This window comes from Gymnogyps californianus, chromosome 8 (genome assembly GCF_018139145.2).
Source record: "Gymnogyps californianus isolate 813 chromosome 8, ASM1813914v2, whole genome shotgun sequence".
Classification (NCBI taxonomy): Eukaryota; Metazoa; Chordata; class Aves; order Accipitriformes; family Cathartidae; genus Gymnogyps; species Gymnogyps californianus.
The window spans coordinates 6,084,364-6,101,910 of record NC_059478.1 but is presented as its reverse complement, the minus strand read 5'-3'; the positions used below and the strand labels follow the sequence as shown (position 1 = coordinate 6,101,910).

General features: G+C 43.2%; 1 protein-coding gene across 2 annotated transcripts in view; it reads left to right on the top strand.

Annotated features, from left to right (window-relative positions):
- Positions 1-17,547, top strand: part of ACBD6 (acyl-CoA binding domain containing 6) — an 88,483-nt gene that overhangs the window by 39,759 nt on the left and 31,177 nt on the right. For both annotated transcript variants that reach the window (XM_050900599.1, XM_050900601.1), the window contains exon 6: positions 4,842-4,931. In XM_050900599.1, coding sequence (XP_050756556.1) covers positions 4,842-4,931 — 90 coding nt within the window. The remainder of the gene's footprint in view (positions 1-4,841; positions 4,932-17,547) is intronic.

The window sequence follows — 17,547 nt, the reverse complement described above, 5'->3', positions numbered from 1 at the left end:
CCAAAAGATGCCTCTCCTAGCCCTCTGAACATAACTCATGCTGTCAATCCTTTGATTTAAATGCATATAAATTTAAAATGGCAGCAGGGATACATACAAAGAGTTAACTTGTTATGAAACAAAATCTACTGAAGCACCAAATAGTCTCATGCTAAACTGCAAAGATGCTAGGCTCAGCCTTTCCTTGTACAATAAAGACTTGACTTGAGGTTGTAAGGTGTTTAGATTTTATTTCTATGTGATGCATAAGTACTGGATCTAATTGTATCCTCTCATTTTGTGCAAACCTGAAATCAGTTAGTGAAAGGAGAAAAGAAATCAAGAATAAAAATGTAAAATGAGGACAAGACAATTTACTCAAAGCAAAAGGATTTCAGAAAGGGCAATAGAAGTCTCTGGGGCTTAGATAGATGCGCTTGGAAACTTTCAAAGCATAAGTGGTCTTCTCCCCACAAGAAATAGAGATCTTCATGTACAGTATTCAAGCCAGCATACCTGTTAACAGTTTGAATATAATAAACTTCAATTTAGAATTAAACAAAGAATCTAATGACAGTAATCATGTACAAGCTTCCATTTACTGTATCTAAATTGCCCAGAGTTCAACAGAATAGCTTGCATTCACTTAGAAGTAGCACAGACCAAAACAACCCGTTTCTCTTATGTATGTCAGCAGGACTAATGAAATAAGAAATGGACTGTGGCTCTGAAGTCGCCACAGGCACATCCTGGCAGTGTGGAGTGCTTGCTGCCTTTTTGAGAGCAATATTTCTTCAACTTTTAACAAACCAGAAACTGCTCAAAGGCATAGATGAGTTGCTTTTGTAATTTGTGCCAAGGGCTGTGGAGGTTGTAGAAAGAGAATTATTTTTTTTAATTGTTGGAGAAATCCCAGTAAACAAACATGTTACCTGTGTGCAGTATTTAAGCCCTTGCCAAAACTTTAATGAAAGGCATCTGAAATGATGCTCGCTTAGTCCCCGATCCTCGTGCTTTTGAGACAGCAAGTGCCAAATTGGTGCCAGCTTGCCAAGGAAAGGACAGGGGAAAAAAAATGGGTTTGAAGAAGGATCGCATACTTCTGGATTTACAGGCTTACTCCCATTAGAAAAACTTCCCCAAATGTTTCAGAGCTGTGAAAGTGATTGACTTCCAAATCAAATCTGAAGTCTACCTGTATAATTGCAACAACGGCCCTTCCATTCACTGTTTTTGCTGTCACGGGGGGATGCAGCCGTTCTATCTCTTCTTAATTACCAGTAATAAAACACTTGCCACAAGTTAGAGTGGCTCTTATTGCTATACAGCCATTACAGCTGCAAACATCGTGCCTAGAAGTATAGCTTAATATTGTAGCGCATCCATTCAGTTTGGCTTTGTTCTCCTCTTTCTCTGCACTGGCTAATTGATGTGAAAATCATTCCCATCCGTTTGTCTGCTGAGACTTGGTATATCTGAGACAAATCCCTGTCCTGTGCTTTGTTTGTGAACACCCTGTGACTTGGAGCTGAGCAAAATTGATGTGCTGTTGGCTTGAGAAACTGCTGCAGAAGCTGGCCAAGCTGGCAGCGGTTATCCAAGCAAAGCACAGAAGATTTAAGAGGCAGGGTTAGTGCACTGGGGCTATTTTTATGCTTTTTTTATTAAATACTTTAAAGGCAGGGGAAAATGCATCCTCTCAAGTAACTTCTGCAACAACTGTTGTGTGTTTGAATTGCATGGAGGGAGTACCTTGATGTTTGATTGCGTTTAGTCAAGACCTCACTACTGCAGTGCTTTCCTAGACAAAATTATTTGTGTTGCTTTGAGTCTCTTGCTGCTTAATGAAATAGTCATATGGGGAGGTGTTTTGGGAAAGCTCAATCTGTGGCTCTTAAGATTTCTGCTGTGTTATTTAAACACACAAACACATGTTATATGCTCATATAAAGCAGCAGCTGTGCGAACTAAAGAATTTTTCAAAGTGCATAGGTGATATCTATCCTGTACAAAGAGTTGAATTGTACATTCAGTTTAAGTTTGTCTTATCGCTAAGGTTTGTTTTAAGGAAGACATGGGAAACAAGTGGACTTTGTAGCTGTATAGCTGCCTAAGTACGTTAGCTAGAACTCCTGAGCATTCTAATTTGCCTGATACTATGCAAACAGTACTGAATGTTATCTTGTTTTAAATACAAGTAATGCTTTTTGTTATACAGTAAGCAGGTTGAGATTCTTCTGCAGGTATTTTTACTTCTGCATCAAATGGTGTGTGCTCTTGCACAGAAGGTCTCCAAAGTCTTACACCCTGTGTTTAGGGCGTAGCATGCTGCAAGGATACAGACATTTCTGGGGTGGAACGTGTCAGCTTTGTAATAGTGCACAATTACAATGCAGAGCCATTTAAGGCACTAATTGGAAAATACTGTATCCATTTAGAGTTGCAGAGAAAATATATAGGTAAGCAGAGTGTAATTACCCAAAGTGGAATTGGCCCAAGACTTGAAATCCATACTCCTGCAAATAGCACAAGGAGATTTTTAATGACTGTAGATGATCAGGCTTCAGTTTCTCGTCTTGTTCAAAAGGCAACATTTGCAGCAGAACCAGCCTTGCAGTGTCATGGGAAGGGACCGGTTGCACAGTGCTGCACTACCCCTGAGCTGACAGAATTGGCAGCACTCTCTCTCCCGAACTGTTGGTTTTCCTTTATTGGCCTCAGCCAAGTTCAGCACCAATAAACTGAGATTCTGCTTGTCCAGAGACAAATGCAAACCAACATATTATAGCCACTGATCTGTAATGTGAATTTTGATATAAAGGATAGAAATGCCTTTATTTTGTCGTGTAATTGCACAATAATTACACTTGCGTAATTACAATATTATTCCTCTACACATACATAAAGAAACTGAAATCATCTGTTGAAGTGTTTATTGCTATTGTGCATATTGCAGATAGCGCTTCTTTCTTTTGAAATAAACATCTGTGGCACAAAAACAGTTGGTATTTGTCCAACTGAAATCCTAAGTCTTAAGTAATTACCAGTCCAGAGATGAGTTAAGGATGCTAATCATGAATTAAAGATCTTTCCATGTTTACCAGTTGTTTTAAATTGTACTCTTTCCCCCTTTTAGACTTTGATAATGGTGTTGAGTGCAAGAACAGTAATCATTAAATGGCCCATGGATGTCATCAGTGCTTCCATAGAAAGTCATTGTCAGAAAATTCATTCTAATTCAAGGTTAATTAGTGTAACATTAAAATTATGTGTTACAAAAATTAATTACTTGCTGGGTCAAAAAGTGTGTTAAAAAGCTTAATGCCTGATGTCTGAGATCACATTTCCTTACTCAAAATCATGTTCTACCTCTGCTGCCCTGCCCAAGAATATCCAGCAGAAGCAACGTGAGCTTCGGTTGCAGGTGTCTTCTGCCCCTCCTGCTGTTTTGGCACCGTGGTTGGGAAATTTGGCTCACAGTTCCCATTAGCAGATAAATGAGTTGCTCACCTTGTTCCCCACTGCTCTGTCGAGAGATTTATAACCAGGCGTGGGCTAATTTAACTGATTTCATCTGTGAAGGTCTGTGACTGTTTTCTGTAGCATACTGGAAAACGCAGGTCAGTCTGACGGTGTCACAGCATGGGGGATGATTTCTTGGTTACCTGCAGGGTGATTTCCAAGGAATCCCCTGCAAGTGTGCCACACGCCGTCCTAAATCGGGAGAGACTGATACTAACAGTAAGTCTAATTTACTAAGTGTACATAGTAAACAAAGAAGAAAACCTTCTATCTCAAACTACTTTGAGCTACCTTTCTCTTTGGAGTTGCTGATATATAAAATCTTCTGTAGTTCATAGAAAATGTCTTAGAGCTGCTTGTCAAAAGGCTCTGTTACTGCTTTGAATGCATTTTTGCATTGTAAGAGGATAAGCCCTCCAGCCTCAGCACAGGGCTGTTGAAGTGTGTGAAACTGTATCACAGCTCTGCTGGGATTTCCTGCTGCAAAAACAAGCATTACCTTTCACAGGCTTGGCTGTTCCAGCCCAGAATCAGAGCGGCACCTATGAACCCAACCCCAAAAGCTTGGCTTCACATCACTACTTCCATAGCCCTCTCCGAGGCCAGCTCAGAGAGGTCCGACACCACTTCCCATGTCCTTGACAGGCAGGAAGATCTGAACTTCCATTGCATCCCCTCCTGTTGGTGGCAGAGACATGCAGAGAGACTTCAGGTGTGCAGAGCCTTGTAGAAAGGGAATGGGAAGAAAACTGCGGAGGGTTTGGGAGGGACTGGAGGCATGGATGCAGCAGCCTGTGTTGCAGAGCTGAGAGGGGGACGGTCGTGGGTGATGCCTGCCCAGACGCCCAGTTTTAATCTTCTGTTGTAGCAGAAGGCAGGGCCCGTGGGTTGAGTGTTTCGGACCTGCTAGAAGAAGGAGCTTTTGGGGACTTGGCATCCGGGTGACTTAGGCAGCACTGGAAATCTTACCCTTACTGTGTAAGTAAGTCGTTGCTCCTAGAAAAGTCAGAGGTGTCAAAATCCCAAATCTATATGGGAAAACAAATCATGTCATCGCTCCTGCTTTTCATGCTTTGCTGCTTTTCCCCTCTAAATTTTTTGCTAGCTTGTGGGTTTGATGCTAAATTAATGAAAAAATGCACTATGTGTCACTTTTAACATTTTTAGCATTATTCTGTAAGTCCAAATCAGGAGCAATAGTATGTTACCTACTAATATTAGTGTAGTTTCTTTAAAAAGTCTGTGTTAATTTTGTTATTGGTACTCAATACTTAATAGCAAGACTGTGATCCTCTGCTTTTTTTTGCCTCGCTTTGTTAATTTTCTCCTGGATGTTGCAGGGCCGGGCTCTGCTCCACTGGGCGTGCGACAGAGGACACAAGGAGCTGGTTTCAGTACTGTTACAGAATGCTGCTGACGTTAACAGCCAGGTAAGAAAGGAATCAGAAGTTGAATTTGATTGATGTGTTATGTAGCCTCCTGACCAAATGTTTCGCATGCAACTGAATTCTTCCAAAACTCCACAGCAAGTTCTCTCAGGGCACTTATCACAGAGAAGAACATCCAAAAATGTAACCGGGGAAAAATAACAGAATTTGGTTGCATGAAATACATAGTTATAAGGGGCCTTTTTCAGTTCCTGCTGAAACTTCTCCCTGCAGCAAAGTTTTTTGATCACCTGGCTGTGGCTTCCAATATGACTCGTGGTACTGATGGCAAGAGAGATTTCCTGCATACGAGGTGTTTCGTAGCTTCCTACATAAAGTGCATTCTCCAATGTATTTTTTGTAACACTACACTCTCAGCAGAACTTTGTGGACTAATGGAAAGAGAATCCCACTTTGCCTAGCAGAAAAGCATCTGATAAACGCCTGTTTTCGGCCGAGCACGCTGCAGGGGTAGGTGATGCTTCAGGTCACGGCGTGGTGGGCACGTGACAGCTGCAGTAGGATCTCAGTGCTGACTGAGAGCAAAGTCAAATAGCTTATGCCATTTCCATCCCCGCATACCCACCTCACCCCCTTGCGGGTCACCATTTCCAGCACAATTTGACTTAACCGAACATAAAGCAGCTTTTTCGCCACTGCAGTTTGCAGCCCACGTGTCTGAGCTTAACTAGCAGCGGGTTTAGGGTACCTTAGTAGACCAGGCTGTGAAGTGCGCTGGTTCAGCAACCACTTTGGAAGTGGTTCATGCCAGCCAGCTTGAATCTGCCTGTGCTCATGAGTCAACGCTCCTAGTTTTGTCTGCTTGTTGGAATTAAGGGCTGACCTGTGTAAATGCGATCGTGTTCAGAAATAATTGTCCAACATATTTCTGTCAAATTATGACTGGCTGCTGTTCACCAGCGTGGCACTTGCTGGCTTTGCTCTCCAGCCCAGTTTGGACATAGATAGACCTCTGCTGACAAATTTGCTAGCTCTTACCGGTGAGATCTTAAGCAGCCTTGCGATAAATGCTTCAGGAATTTGTAAGAGGTGGACCTTAGGCACAGCTGCAATCTGAAGGCTTGTCAGCAGACCTGTAGTCTTCATAGGCTACAAATAGCTGTGTTGGTATTTACACATACATGAAATTGTTGTAAAAAAGTCTTTCTTGCCCTTGCCTGCGCAGAACTGCAGGTGAGATGGGTATTAGGAAGCGTGGCTCCGCAGTAGATGGTGAGACACGTATCTTCGTGCTTAGACCTCGGGGATTTCAGCTGTAATGGATTTTATAGGAGTTTTTCCTTACACAGGAGAGGAGCAGTGGAGCCAGTACAAATGGGGGGCTTTGCATGCCCCACTGTCAGACTAGACCGTTACCTGTCAGAGCTGGTGAGTGACGTGTGGGATACATATAGGAACAGCTTTGCCTTGCGGTCGGGGAGGAGTCGGATCAGACACCTGCCCGTTCCCTTCGCCCTGGCAGTCGGGGAGATGGTTCTGTCTGGGACGCTGTACCGCCGCAGCAGTCTGAAAAGTCACTTCTCTTTGACGCTTGTCTCATTTCTTTGGAGGTAAAGTCTGACGCTCAGAAGAAAAGGCTGAAGGGAGTCATCTTATTTTTTTCCCTGAACATTAATTTTCTGTTAAATTCTTTTTTTTTTCTTTTTGATGTATTGCACATTTTCTAACCAGATTATTTTTGGCCAGTAACAAAAGGTTAATAATAGCCATAAAAAGAAAATCAATCTTTGATTTTTTTTCTTCCCCACCAAGGTAATAAAGGAGAATTTTTTTATAAAGGTCTCTGTTTGCACGTAGGTGTGTTCCCAGAGAAGGCAGACGCATTTTTATTCTCAGCCATATATAAATTGCAATAACATTTCAAGACTTTGTGACCTAATGTTTATTTCTCTTTTTTTTTATTTTGACCTTTACCCTGTAAGAATTCACATCCAAAGCAAGAGCAGAAGGAATTTTAAGAGCAACCAGAAGAAAAAGGGAGAGGGAAAAACTCTGGCTTCCTAACAGGCCATAAACACTGCAGCATCTGCTATTATACATTACCAAATGCAGTATCAGTTAATGTGTAGGCTATAAAGAACGGTGGGTTAAGTATAAGGGAACCTGTGGTGACTTGAATCAGTGGCACTATTATTTTCAGAGCGATGTGCTCTCGGTAGAGGTTCCCTTCACAGGCTGTGCGCAGCACCTCTGCCAGAGCCCGGTGTGCAAGCAGCCTCTGCGATTTCCACCTGCTGCTCAGGTCTTCAGGTATTTTTGTCTTGTTCAGTTTTGCAGCAGTACCTGCATGCAGGCAGCATAAGAGATAAAGAATAAATTAGGGATTATGAGGGTTATGAGCAGGTAGTGAAGGAGAGAAATGTTATAGACCGATTTTTTTTTTTTTTTTTAAATTGCCTGTGTTTTAGTATGCTTCTAAAAAGTTAGTCAAACAGCACGACAGATTTATGCTCTCTTCCATTACCTTTTTAATAAATGTTCTTCCATCTTGGCTCTCTTGGAGTGTGCTAAAGGATTTACCTGCCCTAAGCAGACAGTGACGGTGGTGCTCTGCTAGGTGACCTGGAGCAAGTCATACCAGTTCACTGTGCCTGTAGATATGCCTTATTCACTTTCTGCTGCCTCATTTTAGTTATCTTTGTACTATCTATTGTCAAAGTACTTGCAGTCTCTGGTTCAAGAGACTCTACAAAAGTCAACTTACTGCTCTTTGTTGATAAACAGACAGCTTGGGAGCAGGAGGAGAGGTCGCCTGGCTCCGCTCATTCCTGTAGCATGCTCGAAACCGCTTTAATTCTGGGAATAACCACACACTCCTGGACTGCAGTGGTCCAGCACCTGTGCTTTTTGTTTTAAACAGTGGTACTGCAGTTTCAAAAGGGTGGTTCACTAATGTCACTGAAAAGCTGCGGCCATTGAGTTCTCTGATTGTTCATAATTAGCTCTAATAGCACATTTGAAAAGAGGTGGTAAGCGATTGCCATGGGCAAGGGGATACAGAAAGGCAACAGGCTTCTCTGCTTTGTCGAAAAGGGGCATTTGTGTAATTGAATTACCTAAATCTTCAGAGCCAGAGGCCATTTCAAAGTGGGTGGTGGTATGGTATTTTAGAGCTCTGCTGGAAATACCCAGAGCTTGGGGCTCAGTCTGAAAACAGCCTCCTTCCACTGGAACTGTTTGCCTAAAATGTAGGCTTTTAGTTGAGTGATGAAGTGAAAGGAAGGGGAGTATATTCATAACGTAAGTTATGAAGGAGCTCAGCAACATGATTATAATATCCATTTCTAGCTTTAAAATATATGAAGACATGAATAAGTTTTCCTTGCAGAGGATGAGTAACAAAGGAAAACCTTTTTCCCCGACAGGGAGAGTTTTTCCTTGCAATGTTTTCTCTGGCCTTGGAAAGGAGGTTTTCTGGGGCCAGGGGAGGCACTGAATGCAAGCCATGCAGAACTGCACCCCAGCTTCGTGCTCCCCTGCGGCTGTGCCATGGCATCCTCAGTGTTCCCTGTGCCAGGAGCAGCGAGCTGGCCTGGTCGGAGACTTTATTTGTCCTCAGTTGTATCTGGTGGTGCAGTGCCAGTGTGGAGGAGACAGCAGAACTCAGCTCTGCTCCTGGATGTGAGATGCTGCTCAAGCAGCTTTCAGAGGAGCTCCTTTAGTGTATTTAGGGGGAAGTTTAGGCACAGTGTACTGCTTCAGTGCTATCAGGTGGAAGAGTGCCCTTGGGACAGGGTCTAAGTCTGGTCACCTCCTCCTGCAAGAGCAAGGCAAGTAAGGCGGCTTGAAAAGGAGGAGGGTTCTGTGCTCTGGTGCAAAGGCTCCACGTGATCGCTCATCCTACGCAGGGAGCATTGCAGGTATACAAATTACTAGTGCTGTTTTAAGAAAGATGAAGGGCATCGTGGTATGGTAATTGTCCAATGAGAGACAGAAGGACAAACAGCAGCTCTCATCTGTAGCATCAAAACAGTAGACCATAGACTCTCCTCTTGGACTTGCTGTGGCTGCACTTTGTTCCATTTGTGGGTACTCTTTACTCCAAAATAATAATCTGTGCATTCAGGGCCTGCCCTTGGGAATGCATGGGGAACTATCCTGGAGTGGTTGCCACAGATCAGCTTACTTTGAAAAAGCTTTTCAAGCCTATCTGGCCATGTGAACAAGTCTTAAAATAAATATTGTTAGCTGTAAGTGGAACTGTATCACATGGCACGCAGGATAATTAAAGGCTGTGTACGTATCTATGTGGTAGAGCAGCTGAGTTAAAATTGTATCTAAATGTTATTTTATGATTTTTAAACTACATCATTGTGCAGTTCTATTAATCAGCTTATCAATGTTATGGTAATCATTTGTGTATGCTAAAATTGTACTATAATTATGACTACAAGGATGAAAAAAGCTATAACTGATGTTCAGTTTATATTTGCTGACCTTTCACTTTCCTAGTAAAGGTGCAGATCACTGTACTGAGACTTTAAACTGTTTGTCAGCAAGTTCTCAGTGGTCACCCCTGGACCCTCAGGGGTTTGAGAAGGAAACTTGAGAACCAAAGCTGAAAATCATCAGGTTAGGAAAGCTGTTGCTAGTGTATGTGGATTTTATTTTATTCATTCATATACACCCGTAATTTCAGTGAAAAGCATTTAGTGTCTATGCTGTCTGCTGACAGAGTTGGTTGCTCTTTGGTGCCAATGTTGTATCTGTATCCTGTACCAATTCACGCAAGGCTGCGCAGCTCTCAAGTTGTGCTTGTTAGCGTGTGATTCGGAGTTAGCTGGATTTTTTTCTTTTTTTTTCTTTTTTTTTTTTTTTTCCCTAAAAGACATCTAGAGTAGCAGGAAGAGTGTGGTTGCCTCCCTAGCTTGTCTTTTTTCCCAGTCCCCTGCCACGCACCTCTAGCAGACAGCCCCTTCCCTCCTCTCTATTTTGCATGCTAACACACTTGTGAGTCAGAGGGCTTCTGGAGACTGGGACGTGGAGTAGCCTTCCCCTTGTAATACCTTCACTGACGTCCTCATTGAGGGGAAAAAAAAAAAAGGAAAAATCTTTTCAAATGAAGACAATACAAACATAATAAATGGCAGGGAGGGTTCATCTCCCTCATGACTCAATCCTTCTCAAACAACATTATTATTGACTGGCCTGTTGGTTGCCAAAAAGGAAAATCAATTGTACTAGAAGTAGTTGCTGGGCCACAGATCATGGTACTAACCCAGCAGAGACAGGTTGATTTTTATCAACTATCCAAAGACTAATTTCCACCATTAGCTAAAAATGAAGTAGAAATTATGGATATGTCGAAGATTGCTGAGATTGGTGGTCTGTTGGTTTTGTTGCATTTGTATGGTTTTTCTGTTTTCCTGCCTCACTCTCAAAGGATTGTGTCTGTATAGGATAAAAAGAAGCAAGGAAAAGTCAGGCCGGCCTGCCTGCCTGTCACTGCCTGGTTTTTTCTTTTCAGTCTTGTTCATTTGGATTTCACAGCAAGAATATGAACTGTTTCAGTCTCTGCATGGGCCTCGTGTTGGAGGCGTTGCATAGACATTTAAAAATGAAGCTGGTCTCAGCAAACATGCATCCCTTCCCCGCCTCCTGCACCGAACACAGGTCATGCCCTCATTTTTCTGTATCTGTAGGGAGATGTTGAGGAAATCAGTGTGGGCATCTTGACTGTTCTGACTGAGGACCAAAAGCCACAGGCTGTATCTACACAGCTTTCCCCCTCCCCAGTGAATAAGTGTGTGTGTCCGTGCGGCCCACCACCTTTGCTGCAAGCTGATCGGTGCAAACACACTTCTAGGGAGGATGCCAGCTGCCAAAGTACTCTGCTGTTATGACCGTTCTCTAAACCTGGCCGAGATTAAAAAGGAAAATGTCTGAGCCTTGTGCCCTTGCAGTTAATGTCCCTAGTATAAATTTCCCCCTAAATATACTAAAAGCCTGGCTCATAAAGCCAGGAGGGACCCTGTCCTGGATCTGATGATTGCTGCAGAGGGTTTGACGTAGTTATGCTTACAGCAAGCAAAGGATGTCGCAGGTACTGCTGAATTGACCATTGCTGCCATAAGAAGGTACAGTGGCAAACGGATGAAGACACTAAACAAAGACGAAAAGCAAAGCAATGAGAGCAGAATTATTAACCACAATAGTTTCCTTCTTTCCTTATACCCCCCCCGGCCAAATCCCTGTCTCAATATTTCTGTAGTCAGCTTTGCCAAGCAGATCTCGGAAGACTCTGCAGGCTCATACCCCTTCAGTCTTGATGTTGTTGCCAATGGGTGTGGAAGCCATTAGCCAAAAGAAAGGAGAGATCTGCTTAGTGACAGAGGGTAGCTTTGTACATTAAAGCATTGACATGGTGCCAGTCATACAGTTATTAGAAGTGGCACAGCTCCATGTCTCTCCTGCGGGTCTCTCTGTGGAATGTAGATTGGCAGCAGGTTGAATGTTAAATGGTCACCACTCAGCAGATGCTGATTTTACCTACTGGGAGAAAAGTCCCTTTCAGCAGAAACATTTGCAAAGTATTTGCAGCTCTAAATATATGCTGGGAGATGCAGAGATTTATCCCTGGCTTGCTCTTCAGCTTCTGAAGACACCTCAAGCCTCACCAACACAAACTATAGGTTGTACAGATGATGAGATGTTTCCTTCTGCTTGTGCAGGCTGGGCTTGCTTTGCATTGTTTCTTCCCATCTTCCAGCTTGACATGTACAGTCTTTGTTTCTTCTGTTCCCTGTAGACACATGAATCATTGCTTCGTTGCTGGTGCAGCAAAGCAGTTGGCACCCTTGCTCAGGCAGTATGCGTGCAGCATTGCCTGCAAAGCAGGCTCACCAGCCGAGAAAGCAACTGCAAGCTTCTGTGTTGTTCCAGCAATGATTTCAGGGTCCACACAGTCCTTTCAACCACTACGTGCAAAACCAGTGTTTGAAAAGTGAAATCCAAGAGCTGGTCCTGAAAAAACTAGCAGTGGTCTCTGTTGCTTTACCCTCAAAATCTAAAGCTGCTTTCAGGCTAATCAAAATGCGGGGTTTAAAGCCGGAGACTGAGGACAGCAACACATTTTAGTGGATTGCTGTGAGATTGCATGGCTTGTGGGCATCACTTTGTATTGAGGGCTGTGTTGTGCAGAGGGAGGCACTTTCCGTGGCCAGTGCTGGTGCAGGAGGAAGGCAGTCTGGCAGTAGGCACATAGTTTTAGCCCAGGGAGCGTGACCACCCTCTGCATCAGGGAGCCTTGTGCCTGTTTCCATGCCTGACCAGCACAGCTATTTTGTGGTGTAATGGCTGCAATCTCTGCCAATGCTCCCAGTAGACAGAGGCCAGCAGCAGTGAGCTTTGAGGTCAGTGCAGGTGGCACCATGGTGCTGTTGTGTGTCCTGGTGCAGAGGAGAAACAGGTATCTTACTCCCTACTGTCTTTATATGTACTCACAGAGGCAGGAAAGAGCCTTACCTTGAATGCCTCCCTGCGAGAACATGGGATGGTCCCATGTCCCTTTGTCTCTTGGTCTCAAGGGTCATCTTTGAAATAAGCATGTGTTAAAACACCTGTAATTTGTGAAGTCATTGTTGGAAATGCTTTAGCCCCTCATTAAGGTGTTTGGTTAACTGCACAAACAGGATACCACTGCCGGCCGAGCTGGTTTTTCAGGTGAACGCATCACCAGAGGAATGGTCTCTAATCACCAGAGGAGTGGTCTCTAGCCTTGCTTCATTTCCTATAGCCTTGGCGTCACCTCTCCCTGCCAGAGGAACTACCTTTGCCAAGCAATCAGCTACTCTTTGCTCAGGTGAGATGGTTCCTAGAACATCTCTTTTTGCATTCAGCCTCTTGAAAAAGCTTTCCCTGTTTCGAAGGAGTTAAATTCTGCCACTCACCTTCTCCCTGAGGACTTTCAATAGGAAAAAGTCTGGTTTTACTTTCCAAATGGAATTTTGTATTCATCTGTTGTCGGCAGTTGTCTCTTCCCGTTTGCTCTAAAAAACAAAACTAAACAAACCCCCACGCAACAAAAACCAACAAATCATTGGGATATGTGCATCATTGGGATATCTTGAATTTGCAGTCTTTGGTGCAAAGTCCTTTTGCTAGTTTTCCTAAATAAGATAGTTCTAACACTTTAGATGTTGGTGGAATAACTTTATGCTTATTTTGTTTAGATATTAAATAAATTTTTGATGATTGTAGCTGTTTCTTGGCTCCATGGATTGTAAGTGGCAAAATGGCACCCAAAATGGCAAAGCTAATTTAGGAGGTTCCTGTCTCTCAACTTGTACATCTTACTTCTGCATACATGAGAATAGCTGTCAGTGCAGGAGTCTTTCTAGCTCAGTATTGTGTCTCCAGCGGCAGGGAAGAGTGAATGCTTAGGGGACAGAGTAGGGTAAGCATACAGTGATAATTTCATATATTTTCCCAGAGTCTGTGGCTTGGAGGCTTCCTGAACCATTGGTATTATCTTTGCGCTCCTGGATTTTTCTTTGATGAATTTCTCTCATCCCTCTTTGGATTCCCAACCTTTTATGCCAGTGGGAGTCCTGTAGTTTAACTGTGCATTTGCTTTGCACTCGCCACGATCATTTCATGTGAGAGCCCATCGTTCTTGTGTAATGAGAAACAGTAATTGTTCCCCCAGTTACCTTCTCTGTCCTGCTTTTGACTTTATTGGCCTCCTTGATTCCCCTTGATCACTTCTTTTTCAGACTGAGAAGTTTAATCTATTTAATCCTACCCCATTAGGAAACTGCTCGGTAACTTTGCTCCTTGTCATTCTTTGAATCATTTCTAGTTCTTCCCTATTTCCTTTCAGATGAAGGGAGTAGCATGACTCTCAGTGCCCAAGCTGTAAGTGCAATATGAGGTTTAATGAAGCAATATAATGATGTTTTCTTATTTCCTCTTTTTCTTTTTTTTCCAAATGCCTCCTTGTTGTTTGCCTTTTTATTAACTACCATTGCACACTGAGCTGGTGGTATAATAGAGCTGTCTATAATAACTCATGATCTGTTTCTGCAGAAGTAATAGCTAGTTCGGAGCCCATCGCTGTGGATTTAGACTAAAGATTGTTTTTCCACATGTGCATTACTTGGTGTTTATTAGCGCTGAATTTCATCTGCAGTTTTTTCACCCTGTCACTCTGAGATCCTTTTTGCAGCATTTTACAGTCAGCTTTTGGTTTAACAGGCTTGGATGCTTCACTCTCAGCCTGCTTCCCCTGTTCATTTGTGTGGGTTGAACAACACGAGCCCTTGCACAGATCCCTCAGAGACTCTAGTGATCACCAGCAATTATGCGAGCTGGTTGTTTATTCCTGTTCAATCTTTACTTTTGTAATCTGTTATCACACAGTGCAAAGACCTTCCCTCTTGCTCTGTGACAGTATCATTTAATAGCCTTTGGTGAGAGTATGTATCAAAAGGCTTTTGGAAATCCGTGTGAACAGGCATCCCTGCTGGTGTGAGGGGTAGCAGAAGTCTTGGCGGTGCTTGCCTGCATAGGGAAACAAAGGCTGGTGCCATCCTCCCTCTGCCTCTCACAGAGAGACTGCTCAATTGCTCCTTTTTGCAACAAAACAAATGAATCCTCTCCTGGAGTAACCTTCTGGTTTATCTAACAGACCAATTGGCTGTCCCAACTTAGACATCCCGTGTTGAAATGGGTCTTCCATCCTCTTATGACAAGGCTCAGCTTGGCTGGAATAAATCACCCTGTCCTGAGAAGGGTTTCTTATAAAATGAAGGCCTGAACTTACGTGAAGGTGGAAGGTGCGTTGAAGTTGCCTGCCGCGTTTGTTCTCGGGTTAGGAGTTGGCTATCTGCAAGCTGGGTACCAGCATTGGAAGAGTTGGTAAACTTCCATCATCTAAATCCGTTTCTGCTGTTCCAGCCAATTAAACATTAAAATGAGCGTGACAAATAAGTGTTCATTTATGGGTCAATAACTCTGTATAGTATGTCTGTGACATGGCTGGCCGAGACAATCCATTTCAGTACAGTCCTGGGCAAGCCGACATCTTCAAGTATGTAATTGCTTTTATAGGGAAAGAGAAGTAATAAGGATAATGTAGGTATCAGGCCCTGACTCACTAGTTCAGAAACTTCCCCTTGCCAATCAAATTTCTTTGGTATTCAACCCATTTTAGGCTCGTTCCAAAGGCATTATTGTGATATCAGAAAATATCCTGATGGATATACGCATTTTCTCTAGTCTTAGATGTTACCTTCTTGAAGACGCTCGGTTTTGTCCACCAGCCAGTTAACTATCTGTATAAAGAGCCCTCGGTGCACGCTTTATGGCAGTAGACAGGGTTGCCTTGTCCCCCTCCTTTCCTTTCCCCCTCCCCTATTATATATATTTTTTCTCAGCACTATTAGATTATTAAATGCTTAATGACTATTCCATTCCTGCTAACTATACTTTTGATGAGCTGCAGTAATAAAACTTTGTAACAGCAAAGTGTGTGTCTGGTTCCTTTATAGGAAGGGCACATTTGGGGAGCTGAAGTAATGGGGGATAAAACTCAATTAATGAATAGAAATAAAAAGAAGTAAATGAGGTAATCAAACTCAGAGAAATTAGTATTGGCAGGTTCTGAATGATGCTCTTGGATGAACAATCTTTCAAAATCCTTCCTTGTATGCTGCTGCTGTCTCTTTATTTATTATTAAAATAACATGATCCATGAGGCGCTCGGGGTGACTCCCAGCCTAGCTAATTCTAATTAATCCAGTCAGGGAGAGCAGCAGGGTAAGTGGAGCAGTCTATCGGATTGAAATTCATAACTTAATTGAGGTCAAAGTCCCGGGTTGGGAGAACAAAAGTCTTTCGCTGGGACCAGGCAGATCAATAGCAATAAATATCTGGCTTGGATACAAGTAGCTTATAGTGACGGATTATCTGACACTGGCCAGAGGTCTTGGTCTTGTTCAGGGCAAAGTCCTATGGCATGTACAGTGTAGGGTGACTTTTGTCAGTGTTCCCTCCAAAACCCTGAAGAACCCATAAAGGGCTCATGGGAGCCACAGAAGAAGGACGCCCATAAAGAAGTCCATGTGAGTCATGCTGAAATTTGGATTTGGTTTCTCAAGGTGCGGGTCTGTCATCGGTAGCACAAGGGCATGTGTCGCATTAGTGCTGATGGAGGTTGGAAGAAGTTGCTCAGGCTTACAGGAACTTGGAGCTAAATCACAGCTTGTCCAGAGAAAGACCTTTAGGATGGGGAGAAGCTGAGCAGTAGATTGATGGGCTTTATGCCAAGTCTGTATTTATAGTATGTTTACATAAGAGGAGAGAGGAAGGTTGGAAGAGGGAAGTGTAAATAATCATTAAGGTAGATTTGTAGTGTGAGAGAAACCAGCAGAGGCAGATGTGGTCTCGCCTGTTCTTCAGAAGAGCAGTCAGTGTCTCTGCTCTGACCTCCACAATGTTCTGTTTGTAGGGGTTTGTATGTGCTAGTGATGGCTGGTTTCTCAAGCCTTTACCCAAGCACGGCATGACTTCAGGTGTTGACTGCAGCACTGATCCCCTGACTCCTCAGCCAGGGGAAGAAGCATGAGGTCCTAGCCTGAGACCTGTGGCATTGCATTGTACACACAGCCTTCCCTAGGAGTGGATACTCAAATATTCGTCAATACTAGCGACCAAAAAAGCTTCTCTGAACTTTTAATATTGGAGTCCAGTTGAAGTACCTTACTTATTTAAAATGCAATCTTCACTCAGTCTGTTATTAATGCAATGTTTATGCAGATTCGACTGTTCTGCTTGTATCCTCTTTGCAGAGGACAAGTACTGCTGTGGTCAGCATTCGTTACATCCCTGATGGATGTTGTTCTGCCAATGTACTTCAACACAGCTTGGAAGAGAGATGGAAACCGCAGCTTGGACGCAGCCAGTGACTTAGTTTGACATACCTGCTCCTCCCATTAACGCTGCATAGGTCCAAAGCATCTGTTAATGTCCGACTTGCCAAAAATGTTCAGAAGATCTCTTTGGCTCCACTGTTCAGATTTAGAGGTCTAGGTCAAATGCCTTGTCTGGTCAGCTTTCAGGTTTTAACGTAATGAGCAACTGTTGATATTTCTGTGCGTATAAATTGTTGCTGTACCCTCACACCCTTTTGAAACTGTCTCTGGAAAACACCTCTTGTTTTCCACTGCAGGACGTTTGCTTCGTATGGACAGAATGTAGTGAGTAAGGCACCTGTTCAGTACGTATATATACTTGCTATTATACTATATACTACTTTCCTCATTCATGTCCCGTTCACGGCACAACCTCAACCTCCTCCTTTTAAGTCGGTGGCTTTGCTCTCCAGGTTTCTTTTACGTTGTTTGTGCGCTCCTGTGTCATTCCTGCCCAGCCTCGACAGGAGCAAAACAGAGTTCCTGAGGCTGTTGAACACTTACAGTTGCAAACAAAACTGCATTGGCAACTGTTGTTTTCCCCATTATTAGGGGAGAGGAGGGTTCAGAAATTTATTTTGTGTGCATATAAAAACTAACAGAAAAATCCAGACGTACCACAGTGCTGAACAATTCACCACTTAACAATAAAATGTCGTGAGCAGTGCATGTCCTGAATGTACAGA